Genomic DNA, 24,554 nt, shown 5'->3' with positions numbered 1-24,554 from the left:
TAAACTTGAAAGTGATATGTGTTTGTGGGCCTGCTTGCTAAGTCACAGGGCTTGTTCTTTACTGTCTCACCAGTCAGTAACTTGCTATAAATATCCTATCCTGGACACAATTTTGCATTCTTTTGGATTTCTGTATTTGTTTAATTGACAACTCTTTTTAGGCTTGGAGAGCCTACATTTCAGTGAGAAGAAACCTGGCACTACAGAAGAATGCTATAGGATAGCATCAGTCTTAGACTAATCAGACTTCACTAGCCTTGTATTTTTCTATTCCAATAGTATAGAATCGTAGAATCAACCAGGTTGGAAGAGACCTCCAAGATCATCCAGTCCAACCTAGCACCCAGCCCTGTCCAGTCAACTACACCATGGCACTAAGTGCCTCAGCCAGGCTTTTCTTGAACACCTCCAGGGACGGTGACTCCACCACCTCCCTGGGCAGCCCATTCCAATGCCAATCACTCTCTCTAGCAACAGCTTCCTCCTAACATCCAGCCTATACTTTCCCCGGCACAACTTTAGACTGTGTCCCCTTGCTCTGTTGCTGCTTGCCTGACAGAAGAGACCAACCCCCAACTGGCTACAATGTCCCTTCAGGTAGTTGTAGACAGCAATGAGGGCTGCCCTGAGCCTCCTCTTCTCCAGGCTAAACACCCCCAGCTCCCTCAGCCTCTCCTCATAGGGTTTGTGTTCCAGGCCCCTCACCAGCTTTGTTGCCCTTCTCTGGACACATTCCAGCACCTCAGCATCTCTCTTGAATTGAGGAGCCCAGAACTGGACACAGTACTCAAGGTGTGGTCTGACCAGTGCTGAGTACAGGGGCAGAAATAACCTCCCTTGTCCTACTGGCCACACTCTTCCTGATGCAGTCTAGGATGACATTGGCTCTCTTGGCCACCTGGGCACACTGCTGGCTCATCTTCAGCTACTATCTATCAGTACCCCCAGGTTCCTTTCCTCCTGGCTGCTTTCCAGCCACTCAGTCCCCAGCCTGTAGCACTGCTTGGGGCCAAAGTGCAGAAGAAATGCTAAATCCTAGCATTAGTAAACACAACAGAAATAACAGAACTGTATTTTAAGTCTCAAATACTTGGTGAGAACGAAGTTGCTATGGCTTTTGAAAATCATACCTATTCCTAACTTCTGGAAAAAATAAATGAGTGTCAGTCCAATTCATTGCAGGACACATTCCTCTCTGACCTTCTCTAGGTGTTCAAGCTCTGGAAGAAGAGGTTGGACTTGATGATCTTTTGATGTCCCTTCTGACCCTCAGCTGCGTTTCTGTGACTGGTGCATTACTTTTGCTTATCCTGCCACAGTTGAGTTTGAATTAAATGTAGTTCTTTAGATGAAAGTGAGGAGAAGCCCTGTGATAAATCAGGCTGAAGACTTCAGACAGACATTCTCAGACATGCAAGGAATGTTTGCATTCAAGGTGAATTTCTTTTTACATACCTGCCCATGAAAAGTAAGGTTGAATTTTGCTCCCTATATCTAGAGCAGTGGCATCTGAAATCTACCTGTAACAATGTCATGCAGCACATATCACAAACCCTAACAAATATTATGCAGTTTATATTAATTTAGTGGCATACTGGATTATTTTTTTTTAAGTCATCATAATTTAAGTCTAAAAATAACTTAAAGTTGAAAAATATTTGGTAGTAAATAAATGTAAAATAATCTGGCAACAGGCAGGCTGTGTACCATGCTTACTATACATTGTATGGTGTGGTTGCTCTTGTTTTAGTCAAATAAATCACTCACAATACTCCCACATCCTCTTTCTTAGAACCTGGAAGAACAATACGTGTCCCAAATACAGGAATAATGGCTGATACTCCACTATTAATTCTGATTAATAATTCTGATTCAACTGACTGTTACTGAAACTGTCAATTAAGCTTCCACATGTTTTCCCCCATTTAAAAAACTTAGCTATTTTCAGGAGAAAGGACCCACACTGCATGGTAGGTCCAGTTTTTGCTTAACCTACAATTAATCGGAATGGATCTTAAATTTTAATGTGTATCCAGAGATTTTATTCTATCAGAAAATGCAATACAAAAGAAACTGCCATGAATAAATAGACAGAAGTTGGCAGAGAGAATGTTACTATGTTATTTTACAAATGCCAAAAGAACCTCAGGCCAGCAACTTCCTAACTGAAATCAATGGCAGACCTCCCATCACGTCCCTCAGGGCTGGATTATCACCTACAGAGACTGAAAGACTTGTTAAGAGTCTGAATCCAGATCTCTGCCTGGAGAGGTAAGGCCCTCCTTATAGGTAAAACAATCTCTCTGGGTTAACAGCGTGAGTTATCCATCCCCACTTCCCCTGTGTGCAGGCAGTAGAATGCATCCTCCTGTATCAGGAGTAGTGTTGCTAGTAGGACGAGGGAGGTTATTCTGCCCCTGTACTCAGCACTGGTCAGGCCACACCTTGAGTCCTGTGTCCAGTTCTGGGCTCCTCAATTGAAGAGAGATGTTGAGGTTCTGGAACATGCCCAGAGAAGGGCCACAAAGCTGGTGAGGGGCCTGGAAGACAGCCCTGTGAAGAGAGGCTGAGGGAACTGGGGGTGTTTAGCCTGGAGAAGAGGAGGCTCAGGGGTGAGGTTGGTGGAACACTGAAACAGGTTGCCCAGGGAGGTGGTTGAGGCTTCATCCCTGGAGATATTCAAGGTGAGGCTGGACAGGGCTCTGGGTAACCTGGTCTAGTTGAGGATGCTTCTGCTTACAGCGGGGGACTGGACTGGATGACTTTTGGAGCTCCCTTTCCACCCAGACCACTCTATGATTCTAAGATTCTATGACTAGAAATTGGTCCCATGTTCTTCTCTATGTCTAAGCATTGCTTCCTCCAGTGAGCAGCAGAAAATGGAGGACTTGAGCAATCTGGGCTAGTGTGTGTGTGTGGGGAGATTGGAACTGGCAGATCTAACCCAAATCTCTTTGTGACTCTGTGACTGTGAAGGGCAAACCCGAAGTCAGATTTCTGGCATAAAACTCAGCGCAGGGCTGCTTTCTATCTCCAAGAAGCCCAAAGGATGTGAGCTTTCACCCTTGCAACAAATAAAAATCAAGTCTGGGGAGCTTGAAATGAAACTTCAGGAACACTTGCAGTTTTACACTCTGTATCAGAATGTACTTGAGATCTCAGGTACATAAAAGTTAGTGGAAAAGCATTACACTAAGTCTATAAACAAAGATGATGGCAAGGATGGAAACATCAACTAGCGAGAAGAATCTGTAATTACTTCCAGGCTGCTGGGATCCAGTTACCATATATTTGGGGTACTATGTTGAAAAGTTGTCAACTCCATGTATTGTCAGTCCAAAACCATTAATTACTGTTAGGTCCCATGTCAGTCAGGAGCCAGCAGTGAACTACTGGCATTACTCTAATTTAGATGTCTCTGTCATGTGTGTTTGCTGCTGCTCAGACCGAACCAGAACTTGGGCTAAATCTTAACAGACATTTCCTGTGACATTTGCCAATAAATCACCAAAAGGAGAGGGGACAGTTTTAACTTCAAACAGCCCCAGAGGGAGGAAATGTTTGTTAGCCAGTCAGGTCTAGAACGTAACCCTAATATAGCAAAGGGTTTATACAAAATATAATGATATAACCAACGGAGAAAAGAGCAGTGATTTCAGGACAGGATGACTCGGGAGACCTGAGGTCTGCTGCCAGAGCTTTGCAAGGAGGGAGGGAGATGCAATTTCATCCCACAGATCGATGGTCCTTTCTGGCAATGAGCCCACAAGATATGTCAGTCTTTGAGCTTCTATTGTTTTGATTTGTTTACAACTAGTGGTGTAAAGCATTAACAAAGACTACTTGTCACTTGCTTTGTGAGGAGTTGAAAAGGTGACAGGTGGATATTAAAAAGGGGCAATTTTTCTGAACAAGTATCACAACTTAATTTAAGCATGACTTTTTTATATTGCTCCCACTGTGTGCATAGAAAGTCCCAAGTCCCTCTCATTTTCTTTGGTCTCTTCCTCAGCTCCCACTGGCATTACTTCCTTATGGTGGCTTTTGCTGAGGATGCCCTCAAACCCATGCTGACACACGGTTCTAGCAGCTCAAGCAGGGACAATGGTGTTTTGCTACTGTACAACTATCAATGCAGCAACTTTATTTTATCCTTTGACAGATTTTTCCACCTTCCCTATCAGTCTAACATGTAGTATAACCTTCGTAAATCATTGTTAAGCATGATTTTCTTCTTTTGATGGAAAACTTTTCTCTCAATCTACATCCATTTTAAACTACTGTTAACATATTTTCTTCTTTCGATGTAAAACTTTTCTCTCAGATAATCTACATCCATTTTAAAGTGCTGTTCTATTTTTGGATAGAAAAACAAAACCATCAATCCTTACCTTAAATTTATCAACTTCTGCCTTTGAACATGTTGCATGGTAAGATAACACCTGCCCCAGGACAAAAGAGAGAAAAGCATTTTTGTAGATTTGACAGGTAGAAATAATAGGGCTCTGTGCTGCAGTATAATCAATGATGTTTAAAATAAACTTAATTAATATTTATGTGTAGTAATTTAGCCCTGAATGTCAGCATATAATAAATAATTGCAGATTATCAGGTATACATTTGGCATTTATGTAGAGGGAATTCTACAGGACATCAAGGACACTAAGTAAGTTAATATTATAAGCATTTCTAGCATTTCTGCATTGTTCTCCTGGAGTTCTGCAATTAAAAGAGAAATAATTTAATGCAAAAATGACAGTAGATTTATAGACTTTAAAAAATGCCTTTTGCTATACTGTAAAGCTTTATAGTCTGTGCTAGTGGCACACCATTGCATGCAAATTAGCACTTTATGCAACGTTTGACATTCTCTTCAATGCCATTCTGGAGATGAAATCATCACATAAAATGCACAAAGTACTGCACACCTCCTCTTGTTACCTATAAGTATGCATTCATACCCACAGAGGCAGAGCACTTCTAGCAAGGATAGTTCTCACTCAACACACAACCACATCCAATCTGTTTATGTGCTAAAGCTTTGACATAGATTTCTCATTTTGAAATTGCTTTTGTCTGTGAATGACTGCTGCTCATATGAATACCTAAACTCTATCTCAAATGCCCTTGGCTCACAATATCTTGTGGCAGTAAGTCCCAAGATAGATTTATGCATATCAATTTTGGAGGTGTCATCTTTTACAGTACCAGGAAATCATTCCTGCACTATAAAAGTATAAATAATAAACACCAATTAACTAATTCTATCCCATGGTTTATTTACTATAACTATGCACCAAGTTCTTCCTCAAGCAGTACCAATTTTTCTGTCCAGTCATATTGTAGCTTCTCTCAGAAATCCTAAGATCAGTAAAATCATATCTTCTGCTATGACAGATTACACTCAACATCAAAATTCTCCTAAAACTTTTCCTTTAGCAGCATTCATTGTACCCCTCTACATTCATACAGTCTTCCTGAATAATGATTTATTCTAATCTGTTAGTAATTTTCACATTTTGCATCCTTTATACACAAAATAGCATTTAGCCTGGGTTTGAACCATGTAGAATCATAGAATCAGTCAGGGTTGGAAGGGACTACAAGGATCATCTAGTTCCAACTTCCCTGCCACGGCCAGGGACACCCTACCCTAGAGCAGGCTGCCCACAGCTTCATCCAGCCTGGCCCTAAAACACTGCTAGGGATGGGGCCTCAACCACCTCCCCGGGCAACCCATTCCAGGCTCTCACCACTCTCATGCTGAACAACTTCCTCCTCACATTTAGCCTGAAGCTCACCACCTCCAGCTTTGCCCCATTCCCCCTAGTCTTGATAGCCTAAAAAGTCCCTCCCCAGCTATTTTGTAAGCCCCCTTCAGATACTGGAAGGTCACAATAAGATCACTTTAGAGCCTCCTCGTCACCAGACTGAACAACCTCAACTCTTTCACTCTGTCCTCAGAGGAGAGGTGCTCCAGCCCTCTGATCATCCTTGTGGCCCTTCTCTGGACACACTCCAGCATCTCCAAATCCTTATTGTAATAGGGGCTCCAGAACTAGAGGCAGTACTGCAGGTGAGGTCGCACCAGAGCAGACTAGAGGAGAGAATCTCCTCCCTCGACCTGCTGGCCACACTTCTCCTGATGCAGCCTATACCATTCTTTGTTAAAGTACTCTTCTGCTGTATCCTTAATCACTTTGCACAAATGTTGTCATGAGTTGTTGCTCATTTGTGGAAAGAATTATTCATCACTGAACCATAGTGGCCATTTATCAAACCTGTAATTTACATTAAAGCTATATGACTATTAGTCTTTTCAGATCAAAGAAAGAACCTGTATTTTAATCCAAGAAATTTCCTTGATATCATAACAGACTTCTATGCTGCTTTGCATCCTTGTGTATCCAAGTGTGATATCTGGCACTGGTTGCTTCTCTTGCCAAGAGAAGTACTCAAAGATATCATACTGCACAAATATCTGTGGCATATGAAGGCTTTTAGTGATTCATGACTGTATATAAAGAATTAAAAATCTTGCAGGAGGCCTGAAAAGGAAAGTTTTGAACTTTTCCTCCTGAATTAATACATATATAACAACAACAATGAAAATAACAGTAATTTAAAACCCCACTTATGTTTGGAAGGTTATCTAAAATGGAAAATCCTATTGGCTTCAAAAAGCTTTCACATGCCTACACGCATCAGAGGATAGATCCCAAATACTCAGATAAACATCTCCAACATTAAATCAAAGGGGAAAAAAGCCATCTTCATAGCAATTCAGTTTGAGTTGATTTTTGTTTTAATGGAGGGAAATTCATCAAGCTAACAGTATATTTGTGTTTCCTTTTGTAATGGTGGATATCCATTATCCAACTGGTGGATAACAAGTTAACCACGGCACAGCAATGTGCCCTTGTGGCCAAGAAGGCCAATGGGATCCTGGGGTGTATTAGGAAGAATGTGTCCAGCAGATCAAGGGAGATTCTTCTCCCCCTCTACTCTGCCCTGGTGACACCTCATCTTAAATACTGTGTTCAGTTTTGGGCTCCACAGTCGAAGAGGGACAGGGATCTGCTGGAGAGGGTCCAGTGGAGGGCTACATGGTTGCTTAGAGGACTGGAGGGCATGGCTGATGAGGAGAGGCTGAGAGACCTGGGGCTTTTTAGTCTGGAGAAAAGAAGACTTGGAGGGGATTTGATAAATGTTTATAAGTATCTGAGGGCTGGCCAGGACTGGGGGGACAGGCTCTGCTCACTTGCTCCCTGAGATAGGACAAGGAGCAATGGGTGCAAGTTGCAGCAAAAGAGGTTCCGCTTCAACACAAGGGGGAACTTCTTTACTGTAAGGGTCACAGAGCACTGGAACAGGCTCCCCAGAGAGGTTGTGGAGTGTCCTTCTCTGGAGACTTTCAAGGCTTGTCTGGATGTGTTCCTCTGTGATCTGTGTTAGATAGTATTGTCCTGCTCTGGTAGCGGGGTTAGACTCGGTTATCTCTTTGGGTCCCTTCCAACCTCTAACACCTTGTGATCCTAAAAATCCAAATGAGTTGTACAGTTAAAGACTGTACACATCTGAGATAACTAGATTATTTTCTTCTCTTATCACATATGAAATCTAAAACAATGCTGACATCTTAGCAACATTAACTTTTCATTGGAGGAATGTTTTAAGATTAACCAGTCTTGCATAATACTTACAAACCCCAAAACTTAAATTTCATTCAAACCACTCTTCATTATTGTTTTTGTCAGAGTACTGTAAACAATGTAGTGAGAATAATGTAAATTTGTAAAGCTGTCCTAAAAATTCCAAGCTTTGTTCTTGGCAAGATTGCTTTTACTATTATTATGTTTAAAATCTCTGCAATATAATACAGAATAGTGCTTTAATGTTGAATCAGCTTACAGAAGTTTAATTAATCTTTCCTTTTTGAAATGATCTGCATTTCAGAGTTTGTTTTAGAGGAGAGGATAGATTTCATTCTTCATGAAGAGGGGGAGAAATAGGAACAGAAATTCCTACAAGGGGAATGGACAAAAAAAGCTTTCCATGCATTTAGCCACTTCATATGTATATTATGGAAAGATGTGGTGTTGTAATGGCAGGACTTTGCAATTTCATATTGGCCTTGATCAAGCAAAGCTCTTAATGAGCTGCCAGCTATCCTGCTTTGATCTTATTCTAGAAAGACATATATCTGATAAGGGCTCTGATAAGATGTTGCTTTTGATACTAAAAAATCCTATGATGTCAATCAGTTTGTCCAAACTTTGTCCTGTTTACAGTAAATTCTACTTACAGCTTGCAACACTAGAAAAGTAACAACGATCTAAAATAGCAATTTCCAAGGAATTTTCAGTTACTGAAGGACAAGAAAATACACATAAGACTGCTGGTTTGAAGCTAATTGGAACATTTTAGTGGGAGAAATTAGATCACTGGTTGTGAAAAGAAACTAATGATGACATCTATATCATTTAATGGTTTGCTGAAAGTGCTAAAAAGTCAAAACATAAACAATGTTCCCTCACTGTGTCCTGGAACATTGTTCTGTTCCTTTCTCTGTCTAGTCTGTGTCATTAGCTTTAATCACTTCCTTTTTAACCCCCATCTGCTTTGATACCTCACCTCTAATCTCAGCTATTAACATGTGAGCTTTGCTTTTGTTTAGGTTTGTCCCTCTGAGGTCTGAGATAGAGGTGGAAGGGAACAGAGAGAGGGGCAACTTTAAGCCATTGCAGGCAGTTTTTGTTGTCCAGGAGGGAATTTGGATTTCTGTATTATTTCTGACTTGTATATAACTGTAAATACTTGTATATATTGTGCATACATGCTTGTATATTTTGACATGCTATAAGCATATCTTCATCTTCCTTCCAAACCATCTGAGTTAGTTTGGGAAATTTCAAATAGTAGGGAGTGAAGGTTCCTAATCCACCCCAAACACCTAGATTAATTCCTGCCTTTATGCCTGCAAGAAACTAGGTTCTCCATCATCACTTTCCCTCTTTATCATGTAAAAAACATGGACATTGAATGAAACATCCAGGTTCAAAATTATTGAAGTTGTGCATGAGATGAGCACCACAGGTAAGTGTACTGAGAAAGTTTCCCTTCGTCAGTACCTTAACAAAACTACACTCTAAGATGTGGAGAGTCAGGTTGGTGATACCAACCACAATAAATTTGGAAGCAGTAGGTGTCCTGCCTGGATCAGGAACAGGATGAGGGAGGTTATTATTCCTCTGTACTCAGCACTGGTCAGGCCACACCTTGAGTCCTGTGTCCAGTTCCAGGCTCCTCAATTCAAGAGAGATGTTGAGATACTGGAACATGTCCAGAGAAGGGCTACAAAGCTGGTGAGAGGCCTGGAACACAAACCCTATGAGGAGGGGCTGAGGGAGCTGGGGGTGTTTAGCCTGGAGAAGAGGAAGCTCAGTTCTTGACAGAGTGATTTGCCATTGGAATGGGCTGCCCAGGGAGGTGGTGGAGTCAGCAGCCCTGGAGGTGTTGAAGAAAAGCCTGGATGAGGCACTTTGTGCCATGGTCTACTTGACTGGATAGGGCTGGGGGATAAGTTGGACTGGATGATCTTGGAGGTCTCTTCCAACCTGATTGTTTCTATGATTCCTTAGATATGACACTTATGAGCAAGGGAAGGTTTCATTAAGGTGTATACATACATCCAGAGCCACAGACTGTTTTGCCCAGGATTTCTTCACCTGGTCATACATAATTGTGTTGTTGATGCCCAGGCCACAAAAAATAACAAAAGCCTAGAATTAAAAAAAAAAAAAGGCAATTATAATTCAATTATAACAGAAATGCAAAGATGAATGCTGATTTAATCATGAAAAGGAATTGCATGGAACTATTAAGAATAATCATGCTTAGACAGGTTATTTGAGAATCCAGATAAGTCACTGGCCTCAACAAGGTCAGAAAGATCAGATGCAAGTAACTTGTTTTAATTAGGATGGAATATTAAGTGAGGAGTTTTGAGAATTAATGTCAGACAATACAGACAACATATTTTTCTCTCCCTAGAGTAGTCTCAAACATCATTACCCAGAAATACCAATTCCTGCTAAATAAATGCTATTGCTACAAAACCGAATGTCTCTTACTTCAAACAGTCGCTGGTCAGCATCATCAAAGGGTTTCCCATCGAGCCTGTTCAACACTTGAGCTACTCCTTTAGAAAGAGTTAACATGAATTATCAGCTTCATTCATTAATTCACAGTGCAGAATATTGTATTCATTGGTGGCATTCAAAATATTCCAAACTGAAAAGCAAAACTCCCAATATTTATTCTGAAAATCATTAAATAGACACAAACATAAGCAAATCTGATGGTTTGGGTACCAGGATTCAGTTTATTACTCTTAATCTTCAATCTTCAGTCTCCAAGTAGAATATTGCAAATCTGAAAGTTACTCACAATGTTTTCCACAAAAACTCAAATAATTATTTGGGAAAGAACTCAAGCACTTTGCTAACAGCAGTCACATAAGTTGTCCTAGCAATTTGGGGTTACTAATATAATTTCCTGAATCAGTACCTTCATTCCTAAAATTCTAGTGGGTTAATTATCACCTGTGTATATATATATATATATAGCATATATATATATATATATATATATATGTCCTTTTTTTTCTCATGACTGGTCCATGAATTGATTGAACCAATGAAAAAAAAAGCCATTTTATTAAACCATTTTAAAGAAGTGTTTAAAGCACTTGGCTCTAGTTGAATGAATATTGAGTTCTGCTGTCATAAACCATTTGTAGTTTATTTAGCTACAATATGCTGTTAGAAAAATGCTGCAAGAGCTATCAGCAGTCAAGGGTTCAATTTCTACATATTTCTTCAGTGCAATGCATACATCGCAACAAATAATGAACCCTACAATAAATAATGAACCCTGGCTTTAAAAAAAATCAATTCCCACATTATCTCTGCTAAATAAACTCAAAGATCCTGATCCCACATGGCACCAAGTGCTTTCAGCAGTGCACTAATGATCTCAGCTCTTGCTCACAGCCACTGTGCTTAGGGATGTAAGTTTTGCCCTGCCGATTTAAACTGTTATCACTTTGTCTTCAAACTGTGAAAAGTTATCAGAGGAATGTGGCACTCCTTTTTATGCCAACAGCAGATAATAATGCAGGGCAAATTGCAGGAGTAGCATAGCTGGGAAGCATCCTATCAAACAGGCAATAAATCCCTGTCACATCCTGATCTAGCACACACCATTGGCACAGGCAGCTCTGACAACCGACACAGCCTCTCCAGTAAGTCTTCCCTGGTTGTAGTTTATCATTAAAGAAAGAAATGACTGCTTTAGTTGACTGCAGAAAGTTTCTTGGGCTGTGTACAAAAGAGAGAGATCCACTAAAATATCAAAGCATATCAAACATAATATTGTTAGAATTTCTGTTTTCATCTCCTCAGTTCTCAGTTTCACTACAAAATAAGTATTCTAAGTATCATAACTTCTTAATGATATTCAGCTGGGGAAAAGAAGGAAAAGGAACACAGAATGAAAAAAAAAAAACAACCAAACACAAACCATAATTAAACTTACATGGGAAAAAATGATATGGATATTAGGAAGGTCTTACCAATTATTTGGTGGTTGCTATTCCATATAGGAACACACAGAACAGACTTTATATGAAAGCCAGAAATCTGGTCAGCCTAAAACACAGAATTAAGAGCTTCCTTTACATTCAAGTAACAGAAATGTCAAGGAACAAGTTCACATTTACAAAATTCATTCCACATAGATTAGCTCTTCACTGCTAGGAAAGTTCTGCTGAAATATTGTTCATTAACCAAAAGTCATAAGGATTCTTCTAAAAGTCGCCAAAGAAAGTACAGACATTGCCTTCTTTGCCACAGAAAGCTTGCACTACCTGACTTTGATTTGGGATTACAGACAGACTGCACCCAGGCAATGTCCAGATAATTACAGTATCACAGTATCACAGTATCATCAGGGTTGGAAGAGACCTCACAGATCATCAAGTCCAACCCTTTACCACAGAGCTCAAGGCTAGACCATGGCACCAAGTGGCACGTCCAATCCTGCCTTGAACAGCTCCAGGGACGGCAACTCCACCACCTCCCCGGGCAGCCCATTCCAGTGTCCAATGACTCTCTCAGTGAAGAACTTTCTCCTCACCTCGAGCCTAAATTTCCCCTGGTGCAGCCTGAGGCTGTGTCCTCTCGTTCTGGCGCTGGCCACCTGAGAGAAGAGAGCAACCTCCTCCTGGCCACAACCACCCCTCAGGTAGTTGTAGACAGCAATAAGGTCACCCCTGAGCCTCCTCTTCTCCAGGCTAAACAATCCCAGCTCCTTCAGCCTCTCCTCATAGGGCTGTGCTCAAGGCCTCTCCCCAGCCTCGTCGCCCTTCTCTGGACACGCTCAAGCATCTCAATGTCCCTCCTAAACTGGGGGGCCCAGAACTGAACACAGTACTCAAGGTGTGGTCTAACCAGTGCAGAGTACAGGGGCAGAATGACCTCCCTGCTCCTGCTGACCACACCATTCCTGATGCAGGCCAGGATGCCACTGGCTCTCTTGGCCACCTGGGCACACTGCTGGCTCATGTTCAGGTGGGTATCAATCAGCACCCCCAGATCCCTCTCTGTCTGGCTGCTCTCCAGCCACTCCGACCCTAGCCTGTATCTCTGCATGGGGTTGTTGTGGCCAAAGTGCAGCACCCTGCACTTGGAGCTATTGAACCCCATCCCATTGGACTCTGCCCATCTGTCCAGGCGGTCAAGGTCCCGCTGCAGAGCCCTTATGCCTTCCAACTCAGTCACATCTGCCCCCAGCTTGGTGTCATCTTTGACTACTTACACTGGTGGATTAGTAGAGACAACCTCCACGTAATAAGTGTGCCTTAGCAATAGCCTTCCTGATCGTCTAACTGAAATGTGATTTAGTAAAGCAGCTATTGAAGGGATCTAATTTAGCAAAGCAGCTATAAAAGGGGTTTTACAGGAAGACACATTTTCAGAAGAGAGCAAAAGTGATCAGGGAATTGGGCAGAAGTGCAAGCTAGGGGGGAAAAAATGAAAGGATAGAGTCATACATCAGATTTTGTATTTTTTATGTAGGTTGAATTTGTCCTGAGCTTCTGAAGAGAATTTTCTGCCTCATATGTTGTTTTCTGTCTAATATAGTATAAAACTTTAAAATCTGTTCAGAGTGTTGCTGATTCTCTCTGTTGCATGACAATAAGCTTTATTCTTTAGGATCACTCTTGCAAAATGTGAAGAAATTTTTTTTTTTCAAAAGAGATCAGAGTAAGAGAGTGGTTTGAGCCCACCCACAGGAGACCAGGAGGCGTTCCTTTACATTAACTGCCGGTGCTACACGCAGTCTGTAACAGAAGTAAAAGACCAAAAATCATTCATATGCTGGGGGCAGGATGGGATCACTGTTATCTCCCTAGCTAGCAAAAGATGTTAACTCAGGTATTAACTAGAGTACTGCTTATTTGTACACATCCAGACCAGATCACTACAGGCTGGGGACTGAGTGGCTGGAAAGCAGCCAGGAGGAAAGGGACCTGGGGGTACTGATAGATAGAGGCTGAACATGAGCCAGCAGTGTGCCCAGGTGGCCAGGAGAGCCAATGGCATCCTGGCCTGGATCAGGAACAGTGTGGCCAATAGGACAAGGGAGGTTATTCTGCCCCTGTACTCAACGCTGGTCAGGCCACATCTTGAGTCCTGTGTCTAGTTCTGGGCCACTCAATTCAAGAGAGATGTTGAGATACTGGAACATGTCCAGAGAAGGGCAACAAAGCTGTTGAGAGGCCTGGAACACAGCCCTGTGAGGAGAGGCTGAGAGAGCTGGGGGTGTTTAGCCTGGAGAAGAGGAGGCTCAGGGGTGACCTCATTGCTGTCTACAACTACCTGAAGGGAGGCTGTAGCCAGGTGGGGGTTGGTCTCTTCTCCCAGGCAACCAGCAACAGAGCAAAGGGACACAGTCTCAAGTTGTGCCTGGGGAAGTATAGGCTGGATGTTAGGAGGAAGCTGTTGCCAGAGAGAGTGATTTGCATTGGAATGGGCTGCCCAGGGAGGTGGTGGAGTCACCGTCCCTGAAGGTGTTGAAGAAAAGCCTGGATGAGGCACTTAGTGCCATGGTCTAGCTGATTGGCTATGGCTGGGTGCTAGGTTGGACTGGATGATCCTGGAGGTCTCTTCCAACCTGGCTGATTCTACCATTCTATGATCAGTGTGGAGTGCCACCTAATAGGCATGGTAGCAGGAGAACATTTGTGTCAGATGAAGATCTTAAAATGAACTGAAAAAAAACAACCTTTTGCATTAAATTCTTGGTGAATGAGTTGAAAGTTGAGATCAACATTTGAAAATGGCAGTTAGTTTCCTGTGAGAAAAAAAAGAGTGTTTGCAGTAGAAGCAGAAAACAGAATGTCTGTTCATAACTACAAACATATGTTTGACTCTATTTTAAAGGATAACACGTTCCTCTTACTGCACTTGACTGTAGAAAGACCTGTGTGTAACAAGAGAATGTAAGAATTAAATTTTCATAGGAACCCACCAACAGACAATCATTTCTGCCCTTTGTATTGTTTTCCCTCTCTCTATATAAAAGGGAAGTGCTTGTAACTTGGAAAGAGCTAATTGTGAAACGAGGTAGCTGAATTATACAGAACACCATATAGTAAAAGTACAACTGCAAACACATCAAGGATTGACACTTTATTTTAGCACATCTCTTTGGCAACAGATAGACCTTAGGCATTAATTTTAATGGTGCTTTTTTAAATTCTGAACAAATTCACATCAATCATGGTTTTCTTGTGCACTTTTATAGCAGGGCCCTTTTAGGTAATCCCTTAAATGACACATGGAGTAAAACTGGAACCAAGCAAACTCTCATCATAAAACACTTCCAAGCACACTTATTGTAGTAATATAGTTTAGCAGACCTGCCCTCCAAAGCTGCCCACTGATTACTGTCCAAGTCGCCCATAGTAATATTGTTTCAGTGGATAGAATTCAGTGAAGATTTTGTCCTTCCCCATGCCTCTAACATTTATTTAGGTGTGAAGTATACATATAGGTTCTTATCTGTACCTACATCTTCCTAACTGAGGTTGGAATTTTGGATACACAAATGATCCACTCCTTCTATTAGAAGGGGTATGTATCTTGGAGAAATATCCAATCTGGTATGTCTATTTTGAGCAAATTAAAAGGCTATTTGTCTAAGATAGATCACAAACAACATTATCTGTACAGATAAAAGTTCTGTTTATGCTCCATGTCCCAGTCACCCCAATAGCTAACAACAAGGGCACTGCCAATACTGAACACCACCAGCAGAGTTTTCAGCAATAAAAAATCAATTTGCACAACTTGGTGGAGAAAGGTAGCATTTAAACATGGGAAAAAAGCCCCAAACCCACCCATAATTGTGAACAGACTTAGTAACTGCCTGAAGTCACACAGTAATTCCATGCTTTGTGCGCACTCTACAAAGCCATGTAAACACCAGCACACCAAGAGGAGATGTAATGAACAATGACATCCTTCTCTTCTCCACCCTTTTCCTCACCACGTTTCCTTTTCCATCATACCTGCCCCTTTCCCACACCACATTTTACTCTTTTTTTCCCCCAAACCCAGAGCACCTGGGTTCTGTTGGAGTCTCCTCCCACCCCAGGTGTCACCACTTTGCTCTCCCTGCCCACTCCCCTTTTTAATCTGCCTCAGGAAAGGCAGAAGCCCTAAGCTTGCCCAACTGGGCAGAGGGATCCTCCTCCTCTCATCACTGGTGAGTCCCTGTGGTGCACACTGGGTGAATGGTGGAGGGGATTCAAAGGCCGGGGGGCCTGGTGGCCCCCCGGTTAGGTAGGATAGGAACTTGATATCATCTCTCTAGTATCACCTATGAGTGCTGGCTGGGTCTCCTTGTTTAAGCTGAGCTCCTTTGTGTGGTATCTTGGCTAGGTGAGGCTCTTGCCCTAGGCTCTGGGATGGGTGGAAAAAGGGTGGTGGTAGAAGAAGGAGCTATTTAGGCAAGGTGAAGGGTGGTGGAGCAGGGGCTGCTTTGGGCAGGTGAAATCTGGTCTTCAGTGTTCCTAGGGATGGAGTGTAAGCCACATCCCTGGATTACCTCTTCTGCTATTCCACCACTCACTTTGTGCAGAACTTCCTTCTGATGTCCAACCTAAGTCTCCCCTGTTCCAGTTTCAAACCATTGTCCCTCACCCTATCACTAAAAATCCTCCTAAATAGCCCCTCCACAGCCTTCACCTAGGCCCTTTTCAGGTACTCTGAGAGATTTTTGTAGGCAAATTATTCTCTTCAGTAACTAGTGGTGTCCCCAGGGATCAGTGCTGGGTCTAGTCCTGTTTAATAACTTTACTGGTGATCTGGGTGAGGGGGATCAAGTCTACTATCAGTAAGTTCCTGTCCTTGGGGGTGTTTAAAAGGAGACTGAATGAGGCACTTAGTGCCATGGTTTAGGTAATTAGAAGGGCTAGGTGATAGGCTGGGCTCAAAGGTCTTTTCCAACCTGGTTAATTCTGTGATTCTGCGAGGACACACTGGATAGGGAAAAAAACTCACATGTTTAGAGACACTGAGATGTAATGATAAAACTGTTATATTAGTATATTTTCAATGTCAATATGTCTACATTTAAATAGAATCTCTTACTTCAGCATCGAAGCGAGGATCCTGATAGGCATCACTGATATTCACCGGGAGACCTGTGGAAGCCACCAGTTCAGCAACGCTGTTATTTATTAGCCAGTCAGAGTAAGATGATGATTTCTCCATGCTGTCTTTGAAACTACCAAGAGGCGTGACAAGGAAGGAAAAGAATATAATCAACGTTACTTGGAAGTTCAGCAACTCTTATAGGCATACTCACAGGAGCAGCAGAGCCATTCAGTTTTTTATGTTTACTCGCTGTTGTCTACAATAATTCAGTGTTTATTGAAAAGGCACATTTAAAAAATCCCTCCTTTACACAGTTTTTTCCCTACTTGTGCTAGTTTGAGCCTTGCTAGAATGTTTTGGTGAGAAGAATAAGATTGCAGGCTGAGAAAAGGAAACAATGGTGATGTCTACTTCACTCATAGGCTTGCTGAGATGTTTAAAAGCAAGAACATAAATATAGATAACAGAGTCACTCTCTGTCTCTCTGGGGCTCAACCTCTCTCCTTAACCTGCCATCTGTGTGACTAATCCATCTGCTTCCTAATCCCCCTGGCCAACCCTCCAAGCTACCTTGAGCATAAGGCAAAGTCTTGGGTTAGGTAGAGGGGTGGGAGAAGGTGGAAGGGTGGTTGAGAGCCCCTCCTGGGGACTCAGGTTTCTGGGAGGGAAGTTGTGTTTCTGATTTACATTTTACATTGCATATTTCTGTATATACTGTAAATATCTGCTTGTGTATTGTGCTAAACTGTAAATATAAAGCTTTATTCAAGTTCCAGAGATGCTGAGTCTATCCTGGGTGATTTTTCAAAGTGAGGGGGCGGGGGAGTGGGTAACACTCAAACTATCACACTACTGAAAAGAGCATTATTCTCTCAAGTAGATACAGCATTTAATAATTAAACATATTCACATATGAAGTAAGATTAGGATTATGTCCCTGTAGGATACAGACCTGCCCATCAAAAGCAACCAGTTCTAAGTATATTTTTTTCTGTAGTGGTACCAAAAAGTATAGAATCTTAAGATTTTAATTTTTCAAACTAGTCTAATAATGTGAATTATTTTACATTCATACTTCCAGTAATTTTCCTGTCAAGGGAAGTACCTTTCCCGCCCTCTCCCCCCTTTTTTTTTTGTTCTGAAATACAATACCTGAAAAAGGGATCATGAAATAAACCTTAAAATCAGTAGTCTAAGGCAGATAAAAGTGGATATATAATACATAGGAGAGCATAGGATGCTGGAAGTATGGGCACTACAATCCACCATAGCTCCTCCAGTGTCCCAGGTTGAGAACCACAGGGTTAAAAAAAATCTGGGGGCTGGAAGATTGTTACTCAACCCCATAATTCTGCTATCTCTTTATAAACTCATGGCAAAGCCAGCTTGTTCTCCTCTCCTCCTCCAGCCCTGTGCCTGGTGGGAGCCCCTTTATCGGGAGAAACTTGTAAGCAGTAGACCTGTTTTGGGGCCTCCAGGGGCTTGTGTTTAAGCCTCTTGGATGGTGGAGGCATTGGAGGGGGAGGATTGGAGCACTGGGGATCGTAGATTCAGTTTTGGGCTGGAGGAGACTTCAAGGGGGTTTGCCATGGCTGTTGTATCTGCTTCTGTAATTTCTTTTCTGTATCTCTCCAAAATATAGTTCTGTGGTTTTTTTTCCCCCAATTTCATTTGAGAGCTCCATTTCCATCATCTCTCTTTAAAAAACCACAACATGCAGCAAACTCGGTATCCAGACAGCCCTGTCTTGTTAGGACATAAAGCCTGCCAGGCCAGTTTAACCCTTGCACTCCTCCTCCTGTTGAGGGGTCTAGGAGTTGGGTTAGATGAGCAAACAGCAAGGGTTTGGCTCCAACAAAGCCTTGAGGGCTAGGGGTCTTAGCACCATGTGTCAGGTGTCTTGTGCTGCCCTCAACCTTCCTACGTGGCCAAAGGAGGCAGGAAGCTTTGAATTCACTGGCCAGAACAATGGTGCTGGTGCCTATTGGCCAGCTGGATTTTCAAACTGAAGTATTTAAAGTGGGATGACTTAGAAAAGTGAGCCTTTCTGCATCAGCCTTTCTCTGCATTCAACACAGAGCCTTCCTGCCTCTCGTCGTCTTGTGGCTCGTTAAAGGCAGCCATGTGTTGCAGCTAACACTAGCAGCTTAGCAGCAACTCCTTCCCTTCTGCCTGAAATATTTTGTATGCTACCCTGGGATCGTTCTTGTGAGTTTGAAAGCATCTTTCATACAGCAGACTTACTCATGATGCTTTGGTCCCTGAGTACATATGCTGGAGTGAATGCCAAGACTCCATAGGCACAGTTAGAATTTTTTCTGGTTTTGCATTGCTATTTTCCAAGTTCTGATTGTTTAAACTGTTTAATTCCATGCAATTACTTCCTGTTGACCAAAAATCCAAAGAATCTCAGGGAATTTCCCCGATTTTTGAATGTTAATAATAAAAATAATGTTAATATGCATAATGAATATTAATTTCCAGTACAAGCCCTAAAGTCCAAATCTTAAATCTTACCTAATCAGCAGGAAAAGTTCTTATTGATTTATTGCAGACAGGTTTTTGATATTGGTGAGGTGTAACCATTCGTGTGTGAATGAATATATGCAGGTTGCCTATGCTTTGGGAAGAAAACTGAGAAATAAATTCTCAACATGTGAGAAACATTACTTAAAAGGAAAAAAGTGATTCTGAGCAGACATGGAAAAGACTACACTAGCTTCAAGTTTCAAAGTAATGCACATGAATGAAAGAAGGATGCACAATAAAATGCTTGAAAGACTCAACTGAAGTGAAAAGACTGATTTTTGTTGGCTGTATTGATTTTTCTGGAGACTGATTCAACTAAGTCACTCATTTGAAAGAAAACTCAATATTCTTACAAGACTATAAATAAAGACAATAATATTGATTTACACAAAGTGTATCAACTTCTATCCGAGATAGGAATTTTGAGTGACTGTAATAAATGTTGTGTGTATAATTTGGCAGGACCAGTTACAGAAATACAATAGTGTTCTTTTAGCTAAGTGAAAAATTCATGTTTGCAGTTTAAAACTTTTTCAAGGACATCAGTTCTTGAGAGGCAGAAACATCTTTAAGGAGGACAAGAATCTAATTTCAAAGCATGGTTCCTAGCTCATACACCAAAAATCTGGATTTTATCATTACAATACAAGGCACTTTATATCTGGACTGCATGATGGGTGTCAAGCATTTTAACCAGTAAATAAATTTAAGTTAAAAAAAAAACACCAAGATATAATTCAGGAAGGAGTTTTAAAGGCATGTTCTTGCCATTCCTGGCAAGTGCTTTGCAATAACACCCTGGAAGAGATGCACTCCACTTTCACTAGGAGGTAATATCAGTGATTAATCCTAATGCAAGACGCAGCCAGCTGTCTCTCTCTTCATCCTCAGAACACTCAGAAGCTACTCAAAACCCACAAGTAACAACCTTTTCCAAACTGTGGAAATCTGTGAGAGAGTCTTGCTGGACCAACATAGGCAGCTGCATGCCACCATCTCTCTATCTTGCCCACGCAGTAGCAGGAAAAGCTGCATGCCACGCAGGAAACTAAACCCTGCTGAACATCACAATGCTGCAGGCTCCCCACGTGCAGCTGCTTGTCTTGCTATCTTCCCCAATGCTTCTCTGACAGGGATGGCAAAAAGTAGAGTAGGAAGTGATACACTCAAAATCGCCTTCAATCCTTTCTAAACAGTGACATGAACCCTGCTGAATCCTAGGACTACAAGAATAAAGATGCCTTGAGAAGCATAAAAATACTGCAGCGAGTGTAGTGATCACTGAGTGCACATCGTTCCAAGGACAGTGGTGGTGAAAGAGTGCTGGCAGGGATTTCAGAACTTCCTCTGTACCAGGCCAGCTAGGAGAGAGCACAGGTATTTTCTGCCATGCAACCTACACTCTGACTCAGGCAGTTAACCCATCCACCTTCACTGGTATTCAAGTTAGAGCACCATTATTTCAGCTACATCTAACAAGTCGTCTTCTGTGTAAGATAGTACAGCTCACAGCACCATCCTTTGAGCTCACCTTCATCTAGAACACAGCAGAACTGAACCCTCAAATTGTCTAAGATTTATGCAATCTTTTTTTTCAAGGGGAAAGAAAATAGTGTGTGCTAGAAAACTGCAAACAGAAAAATGCCAGTGTGGTCTTTCAGGTATTTCTTTACAACCGACAGCAAAGAAAAAAAAAGACACAAGATTCATTAGAATATTTAGGGGCTAGACAGGTGAGCTGCTGTTAGTTACATGTAACAAGGCAAATTTCTTCTGAAATTATGTAAGAAATTATGTTAGGACATGAAAGGTTATATTGTCCTTAGAGCTTCTCTCTCTTTCAGATAAAACTTGTACCTAGGACTGTTCTAAGTGTATAATTTCTTTGCATTTTCACTAAAGTTTCAAATACATAACATTTATCTTCACTGATGGAATGACAAAGAAACTCAGCTTGCCATTCATTTCCACATTAAACCTCTCATAACTTTATGTCAGTTATGGCTGCAGAATGTAGAATAAAAAGGGCAAAATTCACTAGAAAAATATTCAAGTGTCAGGGGCTGGTGGCATCTTTCTGAATCCTAAAAGACCTTTACTTTCACACTACAGTGCCAATAATTCAAGCTGTGCCTGTACTACATCCAAATGTGATGTCATTTCTGCCTACCTAACCTTGGTCTTTGTAAAACTAACTTCACTTTCCACTGGATGAAAACCAAAGGAAAAGCAGTAAGACTTTACCTTAAGAGGTAGTGAAATACAGCTTTATAAGTCTTATAAAGGCTGGCTACCGGGTTGCATGTGCTTATTTATGTCTCAGACTAAAGTTAAAATAATTTTGATTATGTGCAGAGCAGGCTACTACAAACTGCCTTTTTTGTAACATGCCAATATAGCTATGGTAACAAGAAATGATCCAGCTTGATTATCTTGACACCACTCTACGTTGTTTTGACTAATTTGGCTATGGATCAAGCTTGAGAAAAACAGGAAAAACATCCCTTGACTGATATTCCTGTTCCTAAACCAAAGGAATGTATTTTCTCCCAGTTAACCAACCTAGGAAAGACCAACTGTTACTCTGAAGCTGTTTATTAAAAGCAGTAACTTGTCATTCCCAGATGAATCAACAGATTATTTATTCATATTTAAACCCTCCCATTTGTTATCAATTGTTTTCCACTTGCCTCACCATTCCCATCTCTCAACTAGTAGATAGGGCATAGAATCATAGAATCAACCAGGTTGGAAGAGACCTCCAAGATCATCCAGTCCAACCTAGCACCCAGCCCTAGCCAGTCAACTAGACCATGGCACTAAGTGCCTCATCCAGGCTTTTCCTGAACACCCCCAGGAATGGTGACTCCACCACCTCCCTGGGCAGCCCATTCCAATGCCAATCACTCTCTCTGGCAAGAACTTCCTCCTAACATCCAGCCTATACATCCCCCGGCACAACTAAGAATTACAACCTGTCATAATCTGAAGCACAATGTGCATATTCACCTTAATGAAATGATAGCTTCTTGCCACACTAGAGGTAAAGAAATATAGCAGAAAAGAAGGCAAAGTATCCAAAAATATTTTTAAAGCTGCTTAGAGGGCTTAAATATGGCAGAGCTCAAAGTAATCTTCAAGTTTCCTACAAGATGTGGATAGTAAGGTGAATTCAAAGAGAGGTTTAGTACTATGGCAGCCATTTGATATGGAAAATTCTTATTCAGTATCACAGTATCAACAAGGTTGGAGGAGACCTCACAGATCATCAAGTCCAACCCTTTACCACAGAGCTCAAGGCTAGACCATGGCACCAAGTGCCACGTCCAACCCTGCCTTGAACAGCTCCAGGGACGGCGACTCCACCACCTCCCCGGGCAGCCCATTCCAGTGTCCAATGACTCTCTCAGTGAAGAACTTTCTCCTCACCTCCAGCCTAAATCTCCCCTGGCACAGCCTGAGGCTGTGTTCTCTCGTTCTGGTGCTGGCCACCTGAGAGAAGAGAGCAACCTCCTCCTGGCCACAACCACCCCTCAGGTAGTTGTAGACAGCAATAAGGTCACCCCTGAGCCTCCTCTTCTCCAGGCTAAACAACCCCAGCTCCCTCAGCCTCTCCTCACAGGGCTGTGCTCAAGGCCTCTCACCAGCCTCGTCGCCCTTCTCTGGACACGCTCAAGCATCTCAATGTCCCTCCTAAACTGGGGGGCCCAGAACTGAACACAGTACTCAAGGTGTGGTCTAACCAGTGCAGGATCAGTATGAATTGACTTACCTCAAATGTAAATGTATATAGTTGATAGTCAGGGAGATCAGACCCTGAAAGATGGGAGAAAGCTTCCCAAAGTAGCCCTGAATCTTCATCCACTCATTTGGTACATCTTACAGAAACTATTATGAGTGATACTGTCTCATATGAATTAACCACAGTAACCCTACATGGACTAAAAGCTCTGTCACTACTTACAGTTAGCCTTTTATCAGTGTTTAAAGACAGATCCTACTAAGCAAAATATGTATTTCTGTTTTGACTGGGCTCTCAAACAAGATTTAGTTGCAGGAACACAATTTCTAGGAAATATATATTACCTGAGGTTTTTAGGCTTTCCAGATAGACAAGAGCAGAAGTAAATTTTTACTGGAACCCTTTCAACACAATTGTAAGAAGGAATTTGTAGCAGATAAACAAATCATCCAAAGTAACTTTAGAATTTTGATCTCAGTGTTAACTACATGAAACACCATTTGTGTGTTCTACACAAATTGAAAAACAAAGTCATCAGTCATTTTCTGGGTTCTTCTTTTAGATGCTGGGCTGGGAGGAGGCCTCATTGCTCTCAACAGCTTCCTGAAAGAAGGTGGTAGTGAGGTGGGAGTCAGTCTCTTCTCCCTAGTATCAGCTAATAAAATGAGTGGAAACGGCCTGAAACTGTGCCAGTGAAGGTTTAGATTGGACATTTCTTCACTGAATTGCGTGTTCAGGCATTGGAACAGACTGCCCAGGGAGGTGGTGGAGTCACTGTTTCTGGAAGCGTTCAAGAAATATCTGGACATGGCATTTTGGTCTAACAGTCATGGTGGTCTTAGTTTGATGGTTGGACTTGATCTTAGCAATCTTTTCTAACCAAAATAGCTCTGTGCATATAGCTATATCGCTATGCATACATACATATAAAAACAGGGGCACATATATTTATTCAATCAAGTCACCATTTGATGAAAGCAGGAGTCTCACCTGAGCAAAAACTGTGCACACACACTACTCATCAATTAGATCTACCTGAAGTTCCACAATAACCAAGAGAAAAATGAAGTAACCTATTACCACAGAAGATATGGGCACTAACCTGTTTTCTGTATCAGCATTGCATTTTGGAGATAACAGTTCAAAAGATTTGGTAAATTTCACCACCTGTCACCAAAAAAAAAAAAAAAAAAAAAGAAGAGTTAACTTAAAATTGTCATTAAGATGAATATATGAGAGAACAGTAATGTAAGGTTCTTAGATTTAAGCTGCATCTTTATTCAGTGGTCTTAGAATAAAAATTCAACCTGTGTTCCCCCAATGGAGAATTCATCTTCAAAATACATGGTGTGCACAGCTCACTAAGAAACAAGATAAAATCAGAGCCCTTCACTAAACTACTTTCTCCAACAGTGTATGCTTCCCTTCAAAGGGCTTTGGAACAAGAATTATGGAGCTTTACCCAAATTTACCTTTTATTAATATAGGAAAATAAACAGAACAAAACCCATTTACAGTACTAATTTCTGCCTGTTTTCCAAATACATGCCAAAAGC

The 24,554-nt window shown here is 41.6% G+C and overlaps 1 protein-coding gene across 1 annotated transcript in view; it reads right to left on the bottom strand.

Moving 5' to 3' along the window:
* The window catches only part of PDE11A (phosphodiesterase 11A), a 151,465-nt gene that overhangs the window by 60,614 nt on the left and 66,297 nt on the right, over positions 1-24,554 (bottom strand). Inside the window, exons 5-10 of the mRNA XM_064162095.1 lie at positions 24,101-24,165; positions 16,722-16,857; positions 11,636-11,711; positions 10,134-10,201; positions 9,690-9,782; positions 4,392-4,442 (exon numbers count right to left, since the gene is read on the bottom strand). Coding sequence (XP_064018165.1) covers positions 4,392-4,442; positions 9,690-9,782; positions 10,134-10,201; positions 11,636-11,711; positions 16,722-16,857; positions 24,101-24,165 — 489 coding nt within the window. The remainder of the gene's footprint in view (positions 1-4,391; positions 4,443-9,689; positions 9,783-10,133; positions 10,202-11,635; positions 11,712-16,721; positions 16,858-24,100; positions 24,166-24,554) is intronic.

The sequence above is a fragment of the Pogoniulus pusillus genome, chromosome 2 (assembly GCF_015220805.1).
Source record: "Pogoniulus pusillus isolate bPogPus1 chromosome 2, bPogPus1.pri, whole genome shotgun sequence".
In the NCBI taxonomy this organism is placed as follows: Eukaryota; Metazoa; Chordata; class Aves; order Piciformes; family Lybiidae; genus Pogoniulus; species Pogoniulus pusillus.
Note: the sequence above shows the minus strand (reverse complement) of the source record. Positions and strands in the feature narration are given on the sequence as shown.